The 19561-nt window shown below is 43.6% G+C and overlaps 1 protein-coding gene and 1 long non-coding RNA gene across 2 annotated transcripts in view; one reads left to right on the forward strand and one right to left on the reverse strand.

Moving 5' to 3' along the window:
• Positions 1 to 19561, forward strand: part of CTNND2 (catenin delta 2) — an 816172-nt gene that overhangs the window by 639375 nt on the left and 157236 nt on the right. Inside the window, exon 10 of the mRNA XM_082723384.1 lies at positions 16006 to 16138. Within this exon, the coding sequence (XP_082579510.1) occupies positions 16006 to 16138 (133 nt within the window). The remainder of the gene's footprint in view (positions 1 to 16005; positions 16139 to 19561) is intronic.
• On the reverse strand, positions 351 to 2081 carry LOC309861842. The gene is made up of 3 exons (XR_014310232.1): positions 1958 to 2081; positions 1503 to 1622; positions 351 to 695 (listed from the first exon to the last, which is right to left on the reverse strand). It is a non-coding gene; the product is annotated as an uncharacterized lncRNA (long non-coding RNA).

Below are 19561 nucleotides of genomic sequence, written 5' to 3' on the forward strand. Positions count from 1 at the left end.
TAAATTTTATAAACCCAGTCAAAGTTTTAGCTTATTCGATTTATACAGGCGTCATTTCCCAGATCCTTTCAATGGAAGGCATTTTGCTGGCCATTGGGGGATCTTGATAGAAAATATTAAATAGTTTTGGGACGAGATAATATATGACACCAATAAATACAGATGAATATAATGTGAACACACTGAAGATATGGAAAGATAAGTGTTTTAGACCAAACCTTGTTTAAAGAAAACACCTGTTTTTAATTCCAACCAGCAGATTTTGATTGGCATAGCAAATCCTTATGGAAAACTTTAAAGAGGAAAACACTAAGGTTAGTAGAATAACACAAATTAAGAAAATGTTTTCTATCTGGACGGTGTTATTTATTGCACTTCAAGCAGAATAAATCTTTACAGACATAAACCTCCAGACGGCCGATTGTATTTGTCATCATAGTCATTAATTGATTGAATCCTATGTGACTTGCAAAAGCCAGAGAAATGCAGAACCTAATACGTTTGGAAGGAATTGGGAGGAATGCGCCCCATGTGGGAGCAAGTACAATTCAGAGACCAGGTCAGGAAAGAAAGGAGAAGGATCGTGATTAAGAGCTGATGGGAAATGTTGGTCGTTCTCCAGGTAAGACCCATTCCTTCGCTGTTCCACCACCTGACTCTGGGCCCTGGAATCCTTGGAATGAGGTTGCGTGAAGCTGTAAATGGACAAAACATAAGAGAGATGTTTGCTTAAACATAATGTCATTGCTTCAGCAAAGTCAGCAGCATAAAATGTTTTTGTCTCTTACTGATAATTTTCAAAAGATACGAGCTCTGATTTAAAGACAGAAAGCCATTGCCCTTGAGACATACATAATCGACGTGGGGTTGGTGCTAAATTAAATGGATTTTATCTTCTGATGAAATTTCTGAGGGATAGATGTGCATTCTAACTTCTAGTTATTTGTAAATGATAATGAAAGGTGTTTGGTTGGACAGTGCTGCCTCTTGGTAGGGAAGGTGGGTTTCAAAGTGAGTCTGCCCGAATGTGGGTTCTGCCTCCATCCCTTGATTGTCTCTGCGATCTCGGGCAAGTTGCTAAGGCTTCTGTGCCACAGAATAGGGGATCTGATGGAATCTGATGCGACCACCCTTGGGCGGAATGTGGTGGGTGTGAAGCAGGCGAGGCCCCCAGGGCTGTGGGGGGCACAGAGGACTCGCCGGAAAAGTGGGAGCTCCCACCATGTTGACTTCTCCTCGTACTAACGAAAGTCAGGTCAGCACTTATCGTAAAGTCCCATTAATACATCTGTAATTCCAGCGCCAGTCAATCTAGAGCGCCTATCACGTTCACCTGAGAACAGTCTTCACGTCACTGAACTTGTTTGCTTTCTGTGGGCCTCGTGTTTCTTACGCGACCTCTTTCTCTGCGATCTAAGGCCATAGAGCCCCACAAACCCGGGAGAAAAGGCTGGAAGTGGGTATGAGAGAGGTCCCTTAAAATTAAGTTCAAGAAGGAAGACCTTGACAGTCATTTCAGACAGTGAAGGGCACACCAGATGTAGTCAGTGTTTTCAGTAATTGTGCTTGCCACCAAAATGGGGTACTTTTGTCGAGCACATCACATTCCATCCTACTGGACTCTTGCTAAGGTAAAAGAGAGAAAGAGAGAGAAGGCAAGCTATATGCTGGTGCCTTCCCTGAATTCCATTGTAAGCATTTGTTAACTAGGTAAGGAACCATTAAGAATGCTGTAATTTAGGTCCTTAAAAGTCCTAAAACACTACCTTTCCAAACACTTACCAAAGGAACAACTGTTACAAAAGAGGAAGAACCTTTTCCCAAATGACCAGAGTTTATGTTCACTGAACCTAACTACTGTTTCGCTTCATTGAAATCTGAATTTAAATCTTACAAGATAAAACCTCCGGCCGTTAACATGGGGAAGGATCTTCATTTGCCACTGTTCCCAAACCACATAACAAGGTAGCCCAGGACAACCAGGCAAACTCAGAGGGGCGCCTCCAGAGAGTCTCCGTCTTTGGACACCAACAGAAACATGAGCTCGAGTTAGTGACAGTTTCAAAATTCTGTTCTGCCAGTGTTCCTTTTGATGACCTCATAACCGTGCAGCCCTTCCATCCAGAGCATCACGAACGACTTATAGAGGACCCCATGAGCCAAGCAGGTTTGGGAGCCTCTCCAGTTACATCAAGTCAGTCTCTGCCCAGTTTCTGTATTCCGTCCTTTCCCACGATGAAAACATAAATGTGCTCAACAATTAGATATTAAATGAGCATTCTTCAAGAGCCAAGTGATTTGTTTCCTTGTGGCTTCAGTTCACAGCTGTGGATGGAACTTAAAACGTTCTGCTAGGAAATAAAGAAATGCTTAATGAAGAACTCATAATTCTTCATTAGTGAAAAAGATAAAAGAAATGTTGTGGCGCTTTTATTGTTTGCATAAATAAGACTAAACTTATCTGCCCCTTGCTCTTTTTTCCAGTAATCTGACGTGTTCCATCAGCCCTGTCGGCCATCCTGCCCGTTTTAAATTATAAACGTCTATGGCAGCCATAACAGAAAATATCTTTAACCTCACTGCAAATTTTTCAATTAATTTTCAAATTAATCACAGCCATTCTGCTGAGAGGTAGGCAGACACAGAGGTAATAAAAGCCAAGTCTAAGACTTTATCAATGGATAGAAATTAAAGGTAATGGGATACTGTTATCTGGAAATGAATACCATCTCTCTCTCTCTCTCTTTCTCTCTCTCTTTTTTTTTAATGATGGCACTTTAAAAAGAAGCTTGCTAATGCATTCAGTTGCACAGATACAGAATCTCCCACGGGAGTGGTATACAGCTGCTCTGTCCATATTCTTTTACCCATGACCTGCAGGGACTACCAATGAAACTCCGTTGTTGGTTATCTTATTCAAAATGCAGGCTAAATATGTATGTATCCCCTCCACATTTTATATTTAGGAAAATCCAGACACAATAGTAAAGTGAAATATGGCAAAAGAAAATGACTGTACATGGGATGCCTTTGGATTTAATGTCTAGACACGAGAAATACGTGTGAATGGCCACTGGACACTGTACTTCACTTTTTCTAGTATGAAGACTGTGTCCAAGTTTATTCATAGCTTCTTTATGCTTCCTCTAAGGGCAAATTGAAGCAAACCTGCCTAGGTGTGTTTGGCTTGTGCTTTGACATAGGCGCTGGTGACTAATTGTTTGGAGTTGACCACTTGGTTTTTTTCTTCTCTGGCAGCTAAACAGCGACTATGCCCAAAAGCTTCCCTCCCATTCCTGATGCATTTCAGCAGAAACAACAATAGAAAAATGCAAAGAGATGCAACCCACAGAGTCACTTATCAGTACTTCATACGAGTGTCAGACTTGCTGTCTCTGAAATTTTAAAATAACCAGCCAAGTAGACAAAAAAGAAAAAAAAAAAAAAGAGGTAGCCAGAGTGTGGCTTCATGGGGACAAAGCAACTGGCTCCTTCTCTTCTCTTGCCTTCTCACGTGTGGTTCTGGCATCACGTTGACAGGGTTCAACAACGCTGCTCTGACCCCCAGAATGCCACTGCTCCAGAGGCAGAAAGGAAGATTGAGCTCTGGCACCTTCGTTTCCTTTTCTGAGACCCCCTGGGTCTGCTGACTGGGCAGCCGCTGGGAGCCAGGAGCTGGCCCGGCACCCACAGCTGGCCCGAGTGTTCTTTTGAACAGAAACAATTTCACAGAACACCAGGATCACACAAGGCCACACTAACAATGATGGGTCAAGGCAAAATCAAGACCCCTCCTTAGTCAGGTCTGAACACGGACCAAACATGAATGTTGTCCACATCATATCCAGGCTGACTGGGACGTGTGACTGGCATGACAGCTACTTCTTCACCAATCACAGTTGGAGCCTTGCTTTAGTCTTCCCTCCTAGATTGAAGATACTGGGTCACATCCAGCAGCAACCAATCCAGAACCAACTCCTGCCCCAAAGTGGCTAGTGCAAGCCCAGATTCCCTAAATCTGCTCTAACACCATCTTATGGAAATACCCTGCAGTTCCGTTTGGGGTAGGCGGTGGGGGAGTGTTCTTTCTTGTTGTTAGGAACAATAAGGCCAATGTTGTTCAACCCCAGGTGTGAACCTGATGGTCTTGGTTGGATCACGTTGACATGGCTACTGACGTGATTTTTAAAGTTTACCCTTCCTGGGGTGCCTGGCTGGCTCAGTCCTTAGAGCATGTGACTCTTGATCTTGGGACGGAGAGTTTGAGCCCCACATTGTGTATAGAAATTACTTCAATCAATCAATAAATCAATCAGTCAATCAATTAAGTTTAAAAATTAAAAAAAAAAAAAGCTTACCTTTCTTGAATACCTTTCCCTTTTACCACATGACTCTGTGCTTATCAGGAAATTAATCCATTAGGCCATTAGAATAAGAGTCTTCTTCCTTCTTAAATAGCATACTCTCTCTGTTAGGTAAGTCTGCTCCCATGTTATTGTCCACTGTTATAGTCCAGACGCAAAAATCAAGATTTGGAACTAAAGTCTGTGTGCATTGCCGAGCAGACTGATGGAGGCGGTATCTTGGCCAAATGTAACTGTGAATAAGCTTTGAACCTTGATAATTGACAAGGTCCCATGCACTAATCAGCTTGTGACCTTGGTCAGGTCACCAAATAGTCTGACCTGAGTTTCTCAGTCTACACAATAAGCATGGGAGATGCTAGCTGAAGTCCCTTACGGTTCTGAAGTGTAAAGAAAAGCAAATAAAAATGCATAAGAAAAGAAGACAGTCAGAAGGGCTTTAAAAGCAGCTGTGGCTTTTTTTTTTTTTTTTCCCTAGAGAGAGAGAGTGGGGAAGTCAGGAGAGAGGGATAGGGGGAATCCCAAGCAGGCTCCACACCCAGCCCAATGCGGGGTTCCATCTCACGACCCTGAGATCGTGACTTGAGCCAAAATCAAGAATTAGATGCTTTACTGACTGAACCACCCAACTGCCCCAGTTCCGGCATTTTTTGAATTACATCTTTTATTTGATGTATGGTTATTGCTTACTTAGAATCTGTCTTCTCTGCTAAATTATAAACAATTTGAGGTTAGGAGTCAATATTCCTATCCCCAGGACCTAAAGCTTTTCCTGATTCATAAAAAGACTTCTTAAATACTCATGGAAGGTGACAATACATGGGTAATATTTTCAGATGATTTGTTACTTCATTTTAAAGAATATATTCAAACATCTTTCTCACTTGGTACCTCTTCTGGACCAAATTTTGTTAGATTCTTTTGAGATTTTCTTTAAAGAAAGTACCTCTCTGGGGCGCCTGGGTGGCTCAGTGGGTTAAGCCGCTGCCTTCGGCTCAGGTCATGATCTCAGGGTCCTGGGATCGAGTCCCGCATCGGGCTCTCTGCTCAGCAGGGAGTCTGCTTCCCTCTCTCTCTCTCTGCCTGCCTCTCAGTCTACTTGTGATTTCTCTCTGTCAAATAAATAAATAAAATCTTTAAAAAAAAAAAAAAAAAAAGAAAGTACCTCTGTTCAGTGTTATCTCCAATAAATTGAGTTGTCATTCTTTGGAGGACTAAAATGAGGTGACAAAGATGAAATTGTGTGTGTGAAACATGCTACCAGCATTTGCAGGACCAAAACCAACAACAAGTATCACTAGATACCACCGCTGGACTCCACTTAGCAATCACTCCTCAAATATATACTCACAGCTTCCTTCTAAGACTCCGAGATAGGTGCCGTGTGACTGTTTCTCACTTCCAGAATCATGGAGCCTAGCGTGCGGTCTTTGCAGATGGTGTTCTGGCTTATAGAATGTGTTTACCGGTATAATTATGGCTTTTATCAGAAGTTCAGAATTTTTCATAAGAATCATTAAAAGCTCCTTTTTAAAGATTTTTTTTCCCCAGAGAACTGTCAGATGATATCATTACCTAATTTATAAGAAAGCGTGCTATGTTCTATGATTTAGGCACAGTATATTTTTAGGTCATTTTTAATTTTATTAAATATTATGTTTCCTTTAATACATATAATAAAACTTTTTTAAGATTTTATTTATTTATTTGACAGACAGAGATCACAAGTAGGCAGAGAGGCAGGCAGAGAGAGAGGAAAGGAAGTGGGCTCCCTGCTGAGCAGAGAGCCCGATGCAGGGCTCAATCCCAGGACCCTGGAATCATGACCTGAGCCGAAGGCAGAGGCTTTAACCCACTGAGCCACCCAGGTGCCCTATAATAAAACTTTTTGAGGGTGATCAAGGCCTTTCTGGCTTTTTCTTAAATTCCTAATCTAATGGTGGGGCAAAATCCTGATCGCTGCCAGTATTGACAAAGTAAACACCGTTGCTCTAGAAACCTAGACTCACTCACTCCTCACCTGGACTGGGAGCATCACATACCTCCCTGTGTTCCCACTGGAAGTTCACAGGTCCAGGTGATTTTTCTAGGAAGTATTGCGGGCTATTAGTTTTAAAATGGGTACATAGGCATAGAATATAAACATTTTCCGTAAAGTCATTATGGCTTACAAGGAAAAGTTTATGGTACTAATTTGTCCTTTGTTCCCTTGGGCTATTACCACCATACACAGCCTGTTAGAATTTCCAGAGCAGCTAAATGCTCATATGTAGGAAGTTGATTTTTCATTGTGGAACATATTTTATTGAAAAAGTCTAGTTGTGTTCACAGATAAAAAATAGTGTTTTGAATTTTATTGATACTGAATAGGTATTACTATGTAATTGATAATATTCTTTGCAATCTAACAGACTATTAGAATATCGAGGCCCTTAATAGAAGCAGAAATTCCCTGGTACTTAAAATACGTGAGATTTAAAATGATAAATAATAGCATAAATTTTTGCTAATCATTTCTCATTGTTTCCCCCCTTGGTCCTAATCAACTGAACTCTGAGAAAAAGCCCATTGCTCGGCTAAGATTTATTTAAGGGCCTCTCACCTCCTGTCTGACATGCCCCACACATTCCTGCCTGAGGGTCTTGTCACTCTATTCCCGTTCTGGAACATTCCTTCCACCCAGGACCACCTCCAGGGTCAGCTTCTCAAGGAGCTGATCCATAGCCAAAGTAGTCACAGTAACAACCCCCACCTAGCCCATGGGTCGTAGCTTGGGGCGCGAGCGTGCATATACCAGTATTGCCTCTGTCTGCTTTATTTTTCCCCTTACGCTTGTATTAGTGTCGTGTGGCTGCTATGACAAAATACAACAAACAAGGTGGCTTGAAACAGAAATTAATTCTCTAACAGTTGAGGAGATCAGAAGTCGAGTCAAGGTGTCCGCAGAGTTGGCTCCTTCCAGAGACTCTGAAGGAGAGAATGTCCATGCCTCCTTGCTTCGTGTGGCGCTGGACAACCCTTGGCACCTGCTGGCTTAGAGCCACATCACGCCAGTTCCTGCCTCTGTCTGGACATTGCTTTCTCCCAGTTCCTGCCTCTGTCTGGACATTGCTTTCTCCTCCCTGTGTCTCTCTGTGTCCTCTTACGTGTCATATAAGGACTCTGTCATTGGATTGAGGCTCTGTCTCATCTAGTAAGATCTCCTCGTGATACGTAATTACATCTGTAAAGACTACTTCAAATAAGGTTCCTTTCTGAAGTCCCATGTGGACGTGAATTGTTGAGCGGACACTATTCAACCCAACACATGCTTAACGCTATATGACAAATAATATATTTTGCATTTAGTAAATTGCCAATCTCCATAAGAAAATCGTCTCCAAGGACTGGAACTTTCACCATGTTCAGTATTGGATCTCCAACAGCTGGGTGCACGGTGGCCCCTCCGCGAACAAGGGCTGGAGAGTGAGTGGTTTAGAGCTGAATCCTTGGACAGAGCTGGAAGCCAGGCAGCCTGTAGGAATATGGTGGGAAGTGAGGGCTGCTCAGGCTTCCAGAAATAAGCCGCAGGTCAGAGAGGTGGCAGATTCAAACATACAACCGAGAGACAGTGGTTGGTAAGTCAGAGTATATCCCGAGCCATCCGTGATCACAGGGAGGACTCCCAGAGGCAGGAGTTGGAGGTGGTGCCTCTTGGGATGACTTGGACAGCTCCCTCCGCCTTCCTGGAGTCTCGCCAGCCACGTGGTCTCTTGTCAGCTTAGAAAGGCCACTTCTGCGTCTGGTTTCCTGGGGCTGTAACAAATTAACAGAAAGTTAATGATTTACAATTACACACACCGATCCTCTCACGGTCCTGAAGGCCAGAAGTCTGAAATCAGGTTCCCTGGGCCGTCATCAGCAGGTCAGTAGGGCCTTGCTGCATTCTGAGGTTCTAGAAATTATTGACCTTGCCTTTTCCTCCAGGAACTGCGCTGCTTACATTTTGCGGCTCGTGGGCCCTGCCTCGGTCCTTCCAGACAACAACATAGTTGATTTCAATGGTGTGTCGCCTTCTTAGTCTATGCAAAGTCCATGTTGCCAAATAAGGTAGCATTTCACGGGTTGCGGGGATGAGAACCCGGGTCCCTTGGGGGCCCTTAATCAGCCTACCATGGTATCCTAACCGGAGACTAGCCACAGATACGGAGACAAGTATAAGGAGTCCCAGAGTCTTCCTTCCTGATCTCCCCGTGCGGGAAGCAGTGGGATCCTGTGGTCCCACTTAACTACAGGAATGGCCCCTTCTCTCCCCATGAACTTCTCTGCTGATGGCAGACCTACTTGTAAGGAAAGAGTCAAATTTGAAACAAGCAGGTATGCTGACCTTGTGCTCCCAACATTTGATTTCTCCCTCTTTTTGTACTTGATTTTTCTTATGTTTTATGATATCATCATAGATGATTTGTGTGAGTTGCCTCAATAGTTCGTGAAAAAAGAAGGTATAATTAGTCATACAGATCTTAGATAAAAGAGGATCGCCCCCACGGGGGAGGAGCTGGCTGGGAGGTTCCCGAGGGAATCCAGTCCTTGGGAGCCGAACATGTCTACAAGCTGTATTGTGGCTGCTCCGTGCGGAGAAAAGTCGAGAAATCATGGTTGAGTGAACTAATGCTTATGATGCCATTTGGGGAATTACACGTTCCCCAAATGTAAAGCTTGGGGAGAGCCATTTTTTTCCTAAAAACTAAAGCGATTGAGCTTGTTTTCTAGATAGTCCGAATTCCAAGGCTGCTGTTTATTTAAAAGCTAAGATGTGTTGTTTAAATATGATAAACCACAGAGGGCAACTTTTAGTGTGTGCTGTCAGATATCCAGGAGCGAGGATGAAGGCTTTGATGCTTCCATGTGTTTCTCGCTGTATAAGATCTCCTTTGTCAACAACAATTAAAATATCCCCATTTTGTTGTAAACATTTCCACCTATCTGACTTTCTTCAGACCACCAGCTCCACTCCCCCAACCTTATCATTAAGACCTAAATCGAAAACAAGACAGTTGGTCTCACAGCTCTGGATGCAAAAGTTCAAGCCAATAGGGTCTTAAAACTTTTGGTTAGAGTTCCAAAGTTTATAAATGGCAGGGATTTTCCTACCTTAAGCAATGTCCACACAGCCACGTCCCAGTGGAAATTATTGAATCTACAGTGAATGTGAGTCATGACCCTCCAACACTAAGAACCAAGTTGAAGTATGTGCCTCTGATTTTTGCTAGAAAATCAAATCTTGAACTCCCAAAGACTCTGATTGTCCAGGGGCTCTTTTCAGTGCGGAAGTAAACTTGCTAAAATGTTGCGACAGTGTATCAACTTTTCAGTTTCTCTGCCCCCTATCATAGAAACCGATTTCAAACTGTTTGCTATTTAGCTCTAAGCTGAGTGCTTGTAATTTTAACAACTCAGATAGTCCATATAAGAGTGAGGATTTTGTCACAATATTGTTGGTCTATGTGACAAGTTTTAATGGAGAAAAGGTTACATTTGCATATTCTCCAGTTCCATTAACATTTCGAAAGTGAAGCCCAGTCACAAACGAGAGAGTTATGTGTTTGCTCCGGTAGAAAATGGTAGAGGGAGGGTTCATATTTCTTGTTCTTTTCTTCTTCTTCTAGTTGTCTATAATACTGGACTTTTCTCAAGGGTCCACACTGCATGCCCAACATTGCTCTAAGGAGTTCATGTATAATATTTCTGATCATCCTATCAATCCTCTGTTGTTGGAATTATTACATCATTATGAGAGATGGACCCAATGAACATTTACTCCAAACAAAGAACGTGCCGGCCAGTGGAGATTCTGCAGCAAATCAGACACAGAGGGGAGGGGCCCAAGGCTACAGAGAGAGTTCATGGTAGAGCAGGATTGGAACCAACCCTGACAGCATCCAAAGAACTTTTGCCCACCAGGGTACTCTGCTGCTGGAGGGCGATTGGGGGGGGAAAAATCATTTCAAAATGGCACCTTTGCATTAACAGTTTTTACGACAAGCTAAAGTAGTGTCTGTCTTTATCCTTATCTTCCTTCAAGTAGGTATCAATAAACACCATCAGTAAATGGTTATTTTTAAAAAATTAAATGGTATTATATAAATTTCCAAAATGCAGATGAATTTCCTTTTAAGCGGTCTTAGGGTAACTATCTCTAGTATATTTCCAGCTGTCAATACCTTACCAACCACTTTCACATTTATTAGTTCATGTGTCATTTAAGACCATATCCCACGAAATAGGTGGTGTTATTTGCTGTATTCGATCCATGAAAATCAAGACCAGCAAACACTGGGGGGCTTTCTTGTATTTATGGGCTAGAAGGGAGAAAGTCAGATGTTCAAGTTCTAAATGCTTTCTCAGTTAATTTTGACACCAAATCCTGGGTCCATTCTACTAAAATCAAGGAATGAAAGACTTACAACATGCTTACTCAGCACGAGGGGCCAGATCCAGTCTGTGTTTAGACCAGAGTTTCTCAAGCCTGGCTCTCATGACAGTTTGGGGACAGATAAGTCTTTGTTGGGGACGGTCATCCTGTCCATGGTCAGCTGTTGAACAGGATTCCTGGCTTCTCCCCTCTGCATGCCAAGAGTATCTTCCAGTTCAGTGGTGACAACTGAAATTGTCACCAAGCATTGCCAAATGCTCCTGTGGACACTTTTTTAAACATATTTCTTTTTGGGGCGCCTGGATGGCTCAGTGGGTTAAAACCTCTGCCTTCAGCTCAGGTCATGATCCCAGGGTCCTGGGTTCAAGCCCCACGTTGGGCGCTCTGCTCAGCAGAGCCTGCTTCCTCCTCTCTCTCACTGCCTCTTCTCTGCCTACTTGTGATTTCTGTCAAATAAATAAAATCTTAAAAAAAAAAAGAATATTAAACATATTTCTTTTTGAGACACTGTCTTTAAAAATTCCCCTGGTTAGACATTATTTCACGGCAGTGATCCCACCAGGCAACATAGTTTGGGGGTTAAATTTATCTATTTGAAAGCAGACTGCTAGTGTTATTTCGTCTCCACCACTTAAGTTTGTACCATCTGTGAGTCAAATTTAGTCCTCTGTAAAATGAAAATAAACCACATAAGACTACTTAAGGATGAAAGAGTTAAAGGTGCGAACAGGGAACCATGGCAACTGACGTTTAGTGCGCTCCCATTATTACTTAAGGTGATTTTTCTGGCTGTTCCATAAGCCCAAACAAACCTAGTATTTCTTAGCTTTCTTCTTCACAATCCTGACTACAGACCAGAGCCAGAATGTTTGTATCTGAATGAAAGGCCCTTTATGATCTCATCCCGGACTTGCTTTCGCCTTTGCCCAGCGTCCCCTCTCCCAGTCAGCCCTCCTCCCCACAGCCTGTTCTTCGCCATGCCCAGCCAGACTGGGCACACAGCTTTCCCAAATCCGCCAACGCCTCCACGACCCCATGTGTCCACCCGCACGGCTCCTTTGTTGGTATTTGTCTTTTCCCGAGCTTGTCTTACAAATCCTTGAGGATCAAGACCTGATGTGAAGAAATCATATCATATACCAAACTCTGGCCCAAATGAGATAAATGTTTTATTTCCTCTGGGCCTCTAGTTCTTTCCCTGGAGTCTCTCCCCATGAGCAACAAAAAAAATCCAAACAATCTCATCGAAGTGAAAAAAAAAAACCATTCCAGAAAAAGAGCCTTCAATACGAATCGTTCCCTAAACTTTGGGGGGAGGGGTGCTCCTTTAGCATCTCTCTTGTGAAACTGAAGAGAACATTTGGAAACATTAGTATCCTCTTCGACCGTGCCCACTGCCGTGGCTGAGGCCGGGGAATGCCGGTTGGAAACAAGCAGAAGCAAATGTCCTGGACGTACCACCCACTCCGGCCCAATGCCTGGAAAGCTGGTTTAGGCTGGGAGACTTCAAGTCATTTCAAACACTAACTCACTGTTGTCTTCAGTCTTTACCTGGCTTTCTGACCTCTCTTGCTTGCCCCCTTCACTTGGTCCCAGAGGACCCCCGCCCTGGAACCCCACTTTCACTCGATCAGGACATGGTGGCTCCAGGTATTCCTTCACACTGTGGGAAAAATCATTTTCCCCGTGGAGCTTACAACAGAGAGAGTGTGGGGGTGGGAAATAGTCACAAAAGTAATGGAAGAGAATTTCACAGTCCTGAGTATTGTGGATAAAATAGGGCAGTAGGTAAGATGGCTCCGGGGGTCAGCCTTGCTTGGCTGGAAGTTTCTGGGAGCTGCCCTCCAAGACTTACGACCTGTGACCTAATAGAGACGAGAGAACACCAGGCAAAGACCCAAGGAGAAAGCCTCCCTGAAGAACCAGGTTCTCGAGAGGGGGACGGAAGTACCATTCTCAATCGGAAGGACACTCTGTGGGGAGGTTGGGCTGGCAACTCAGAAGAGGGAAGAGTCCTCTGTGTGGTCTTCCCAGGCCCCACGGAGGAGTCCGCTGTTTTCCTAGGTGTAATGGGGAGACACAGAGATACGAGACTGATACATAGAAAAGATTGCTCAGAGGGGCAACATGGAGAACAATGGGTGTGTGTGTGTGTGTGTGTGTGTGTGTAGAGGCATGTCAGAGGAAGGGAGAACATTCCAGAATGACCAGTTGGCCAGGGAAATGACCTGAATACAACAGAGGTAACACTCTCCCTGCCAAGATGCTTTCTTCCTTCATTCCTTTGTGCCTTCATTCCTTCAGAGCCCATTTTATGTCATCTTCGTTTTGTTCCAGGGCTACCTTATGTGCTAGTTAACCAACATGACCAGAAAGTTATGGCCCTGGCCTCCTGGAACTTACCACAGGGTGGGGGGGGGGGCGGTTAGTGCTTGGTCACAGTCTACAACACAGCCAGGGCACTCCCACCAGGACTGTGTGGAAGGGACTCCCGGAGGGCTTTGCTGAGGAAATCACAAAGAACCCAAGGCTCTGCATTTCAGTGAAAGGCTCCCGGGCCCAAGACCATTCCAGGTGGCAGGAGCAGACGTGGGGGAGACCACCCGGCTGTCAGCCAGTGTGGCCCATGCAGGGAGCCCAGGGAACACAAGGCTGGTGAGGTAGGAGGAGGCAGCTCCAGCAATGGCTGGCGAGCCGGGGGAAGAGCTGGTCTTCATGCCAACGACACTAAGAACCAGGGAAGGGTCTGAGGCAGGGGTGTGGTGCGGTGAGGTTTGGGTTTTTGCCCATTTAGAGGCCTTTGAGAAGAAGAAGGGTGGGTGGGAGGTGACTGGCTTGGTCAGCACGGTGGGAGGTGAGGAATAGGTTTGGGGAGACAGTAGTAGGGTAGAGGGGATGTCTGGGATTCCAGAAGTTACAAGCGGAGGCTGCGCAGCCTTGCTTTTGACCAAAGTGAAGAGCTTAGACCCCTCCTGGATAAATGATTCTTTAGAAAGTTCATCTGTGTGTGTGTATGGGGCTGTGTGTGTGTGTATGTGCACACGTGTATATTCATACCTTTCCACAGATGAACCCATGGGCGTGCATCCGTGCTGTCCCAAAGACTAGAGCTCTTGTTCGAAAGACACTATTGATATATGCCATATAAGCCTAATAAGATCAGGGCGCCTGGGGGACTCAGTTGGTTAAGCGACTGCTTTCAGGTCAGGTCAAGGTCGCGGTATCCTGGGATCAAGCCCTACATGGGGCTCCCGGCTCCTTGGCGGGCAGGAGTTGCGGGGGGAGGGTCCGCTTCTCCTTCTGACATTCTCTCCTCTCCTGCACTCTCTCACTCTCTCTCTCCTCTCTCTCAAATAAATAGATAAAATTTTTTAAAAAAATTAAACCTAATAGGTTATTATCTGGTTAATAAAACAGGCTGAAATGAATTCTTTGCTAATCACTTTCCAATAGCACAGGCTCACCTGAATTCATCTTAGCCATCAAGGGTCTATATGACACTGCTAATCTGAATTTGTAGGTTTCTGTAGATTTTTATTTTATTTGAACAAAGAATAGAATTTCAGTTGGCTGCTCTTCTAAGCAGAGGGACTGTGCTATCTTGATGTTGCCAAGGTGGTTTAGATCATACAAGAGAAGGAAATTAAGTTAAAAAGAAGAGGCTTCCTGTGTTTCAATCCATAATTGTTTTTTTACTTTGATCACATAGTTAAAAAGTTTCAGTAGTTTGCCTACTACTATCAGCAATCACTTGTGGATATCTTGTAGCAGAGATACTACTGTACTTTATGTCTTTTGGAGAATATGTGTGGCTGTCTAAAATGTTACATGAATTTATTAAATACTTAATGCATATTCAGCTGAATGCTGTTTTTCTCCAATAAAAACTGAGCCAAATCCAAAGGAGTCCTATTGCCTATTGTCTTCAGAGCCCGTAAAGGCAGTGCTAGCGTGATTCAAGGTTTGCTTGACCTCCTCTGCTAGTTGTGATAAAGGGAAGATAAAGAGAACAGGTTAGAATCTATGAGGACACTTTTAACCTTTGTCTGTTCCTTCTCTGCCCCATTTTTCATGACTTCTCTTCTCAGATGACAGCACTGACCTGGTATCAACAGGATGTACGCTTTTAAGTTGTTTTTCCAGGAGTAGAGTGGTTATTGTAAAGCCATCTCATTTCTCTCCCGCCCTCTCCGTTGGATAAATAGTACCCTTCTGTGGCATGTGGGTCAAGTTTTTATCTGTGGTCTCAGAGGTTGCTTTTTTATTTCTCTGTTAAAAATTGGTTCCTTGCTGCAGGAATGGAATCCCTACAGTTGGCCTGGTTACCTCCGTGTTCTAGAGGGCTGAGCTGATTTATTTCATAAAAAGTATTCCTTTGCATAATGGTACCATCAATCTTGTGTTTTAGGATGGACTTAAATGTCTCAGAGCGTATTTGTTACATTAAATAAACAACCAGCTTCTTGGAGTAGCTCAGATGTGAAAAGGAAAATACAGGAAAAGACTGTGTAATGCAAAAAACTGATGATTAACATTGTATGGGTAGATCTAACTCTTGAATTTCCTTTAATGACATCTTCCTGTTGCTCTCCTTTTATCCTGAGAGAATTGATTATGGAATCTGTTTATTTTTCTAGAAGAGATTATGAAAACATCAGCAACAATACTAATCACAAAAATAATAAAGATGGTGTCAAGTGCTATCACAAGATTTTGGTTTGGACCCATCCAGTTATATACTCTTTGGTCTGGTAATTTAGCTAAATGCTGTACCTGAATCAGACCATTGAAATCATATATTAGGAAATTAACATGACCTTGTAAATTAAATTCTCCATTTAGGCCCCAATAAAAAATGTATATATTAATCAAATCATGTGACACTTTAAGTCACTTTTTTTGGTAATCTTTGTAAACATGTAACTTTAATTGATACATTGAAGAGTTCATATGTAAGTGTGTGTGTGTATATATATATATATATATGTATATGTATATATATTCTACATATGATACATATGTTTATACACATATACACTTCCAAGCCATCTACTTACAGAAGTCATTTCCAGTGCTTTCGGTGGATATGTGTGTAAGAAGACCAGAACCACCATTTGTGAAATAGTTTCTCATAGACTCTTAAGTGCATTTTGTAAATGGGTTAATGGTGTGTTAACACCATGGGAAGATTCCTCTCTCATGTTCTCCTGCCTTCCTCTTGTTCAGAGAATTTGGATGGAGAGACCCGGAACTGCCGGAAGTGATTCAGATGCTCCAACACCAGTTTCCTTCGGTCCAGTCTAATGCTGCAGCCTACTTACAACACCTGTGCTTTGGAGACAATAAAATTAAAGCCGAGGTAAGCACTCATTGGATTCAGACATGCCTGTTGGCAGACTCTTCATCCCCGAGGTCTTACAGAGTAGTGTTGAAAGGGGAAAGAAGAAGGAAAATCCAAGCTCTGTTTCCAAAGTTTAGATCCATATTTATAACTGAAATGGCAATTTCTCTCTAATTAATTGGCATGTGTATACATACAGTCTTCTTTTTAAATATTTGAATACTGAGGAGTAGGAGACCCAAGGTCCCTGTGAGCATTAACACTAGACTTTCTGTGGGATTTGCCTCCCTCCTCCTGATTCCATCTGTGGAGTTATCTCTGCCTTGAAATCTTCAAGAAATACAAAGCAATCTTACTTTACAAGATTACGACAATCAACCTATGGTATCATCTGTCCTTCCTGGAAAACTCACTTAGAGGAGGAGAACTTTAGGCAATAAACAAGCTTTGTGCTATAATCAAGAATTTTGAGCCATTTACAAAAGTACTAGTGAGTGCAATATGGATATATGTGGTCCATGAACGAGCATATTGTCTGTGTCCATTATGTAAACAATTGTTCACGTGCTTTGGTACTTGGAATATTTTGTATAATTTTGCTGCATGATGCTTCTGGAAAAGCAAAGTGGTCAGCATAGCTAACTCTGATTTTTTTAGACAAGGGACAAGTGTTTGCATACAAGCTGCTGGATAATCAATTTTTTAAAAAGATTTGCTAAGCTATAAAGAGTCATCTCCATAGCATGGAAGCAATTTTGAGGATGAGTTGAAATTAGTTTAAGAGTGGAAAGAAGAACTTTGGAGATAAAATTGCAATTTATTATAGATGTTGCTTGCTTGCGCTGGGATAGAAATAGCCTAACAGCTTTTCATCATTTCTGTCTGTCTTCCACTGGGACTCAAAGGGCTTACCAGAAAAGTCGCCTGTCTTTGTGGATTGAATATAGGGCAGTGGTTCTCATTCAGGTGTGATTTTTGCCCAGCTGACAACATCTGGAAACACTGACGGTTGTCATGATTGGTAAGGGCTAGGGTGGGCCGGGTTAGGGCCTCTGGAACACCCTAAAGTTCACATGCACAGGGCAGCACCCACGCAAAGAATCCTCCAGTCCCAAAGGTCAGCAGTGCCAACGTGGAGATAAAGAAAAATATTATTTATCTAAGATGCATTTAAAAGGTCAGAAACTGCTTTCACAATTATATAAAATGATCTAAAAATAAATTAAAGTTACATAGCTTCCGTCCCAGATGGAAATTTTCTCAGTCCTTCTGTGCCTTTAATAGAAAACAGAATTGCCACTCAATGTGCCAGACAGATTTCTGATTAGGGGATTACATACCATCATTTTTGCAAGGTCACAACCTCAAGGGCTTCTTGAAAGGCCACAGAAGCATTTGAGTCTATGATTAGCATCAGGTTGGATCCAGGAGTATTGTGAGACTCCCACCAAAGTGAGAACATGGTTCTGAAGTCAAGACTGTGGCCACCATGCATACAGCCATAAAGTATGAAAAGGATTGAGTATGTGAGTATGGATTACTCACATAATGAGGCTTGTTGGAGTGGTCTGGGCGGTGGGAGGGCTCCCAAGCAGGACTGAAATTGACTTGAGAGCCAGAAAGAAAGTTGGCTTGGGTTTTTATGATGATTAGGGGGTGGAGCCAGGGTGAGGGTTCGCCCATGTGGCTCGGTACTGAGGTGGTTTGAACTTCCTACTGAGGCCAAAGGAGGAAGACTTGAGCTTTCTTATCACCTCGCTCAGATGTGGGCAGAGGGAAAGTTTCAACTTCTTGAAAGTTGTCAGAAGCCAAACATCTGAACACAGAGTCTGAATCTTTATTATCAAGAGTCATGTAGTCGGTTAGACAGTATAGATGTTGTGAAGTCACTGGTCCCGCTGGCTCTGTCTCCATGATCCTTGGACTGGCCTTGAAGCCTCTCATTGGCAGGGACACCCAGTGGCTGGCTGTGGACTTGGGCATCGGTCCCTGGGACCGACAAGACAAGGTGCAGTGGAGGGGGGTGGGGGAGTGATTGGCCCGGAGTCCCTGTCACACAGACATGTCTCGCAGACCTGCTTCCCCACTCACCAGCTGTGCCTCCTTGAACAAGCTGATTGTCCTCTCTATCCTCAAAATAGACTGAAACCTCTGTTGCGAAGTCTTTGTGCGAACTACACAACTTAATGTATGCAGACCACTTAGTGCTCCCATATTCATTCCCCCATTCGTGTTCTTTTTTGGCCAGGAACACAGAACATTCCAGTTACTTTGTATCTTTTTTAATGTTCATCTTAAGTTCCTTTCTTTTACTGTATTTAAAATACCAGTTATTGTATTGTATGTCTGTGCGGGCACAAGTGTTTATTTTTCTGCTTTCCTTCGCCGCGGGTGTCCTCAAGGCCGCCGGGAGGGTCCTGCAGCAGCCGGCATCGTCCGGCAGCGGCTCATCTCATGGAGGTCAGCCCTTCACTGCTCAGCCCCCCTCCCGGAGGGCTCCAGACACAGCCAGGGCCTCATGGTAATCTTGTCCTGACTCCTGGAAGGCTCGGATGAGGAAGTCAGGAAGAATGGTGTGGGACTGAGATCACCTGAGACCACGTGGGTAGAAGGAGAGTGAAGTTGGCAAAGATAAGCCAAAGGGACAGGGACGGCGCACACGTCTAAGTAAAGATTATTTATTTATTTATTTATTTGGGAGAGAGAGAAAGCAGAGTGGGGGTGGCAGGGGAAGAGGGAGAGTAGATCCCCGCTGAGCAGGGAGCCCAACGCGGGGCTGGATCCCAGGACCCCAGGACCACGACCTGAGCCAAAGGCAGACGCTTCACCCAGTGAACCCCCCACATCCAGCACACACCTAAATAAAACACCAAGTGAGCCATCTGGAGATTCCCTTTCTTGCTCCTTCAGTCACATGGGGAACTCAGTTGCGTATAGACACACACACAAACTCACACACGCATACTTACACACACATTACCCCTGATAGGGACTTGGCACAGTTGTGTCTTGAGTTCTCATCCCAATTCAGGCCCCAAACCATTCGGGATGGTTCTCCCTTCGTGAAGGATGGCTGCCTGTCATGTTTTCATACACAGGTATTGATTTTTGTAATTACCTGTTGTTCAGATACTAATCCTACGGCACTTGCCTTGCCGGTGTGCTCTGGCTCCTAGCCTTCCAATTGCATTTTATTGAATTGATTTAGCTCTTCAGCCTACATTTCATTATTGGTATTGACTTTACTCACACAATGGATAGACCATTGGACAAAAGGCAGAATTAAATCTCCTCTATGTGGAGGGTCATAAATCATGCCTTTCGACATTCCTCATTACAGGGCTTTGTATGGTTTTCATGTAATGAAGCTAAGAAATTCAGTTCTGCTCCAAGTGATGCCTGATCTCATAGGTACAGAGTTGAGAATTCACTTCCGTAAAT

Source organism: Mustela nivalis (genome assembly GCF_964662115.1).
Source record: "Mustela nivalis genome assembly, chromosome: 3".
In the NCBI taxonomy this organism is placed as follows: Eukaryota; Metazoa; Chordata; class Mammalia; order Carnivora; family Mustelidae; genus Mustela; species Mustela nivalis.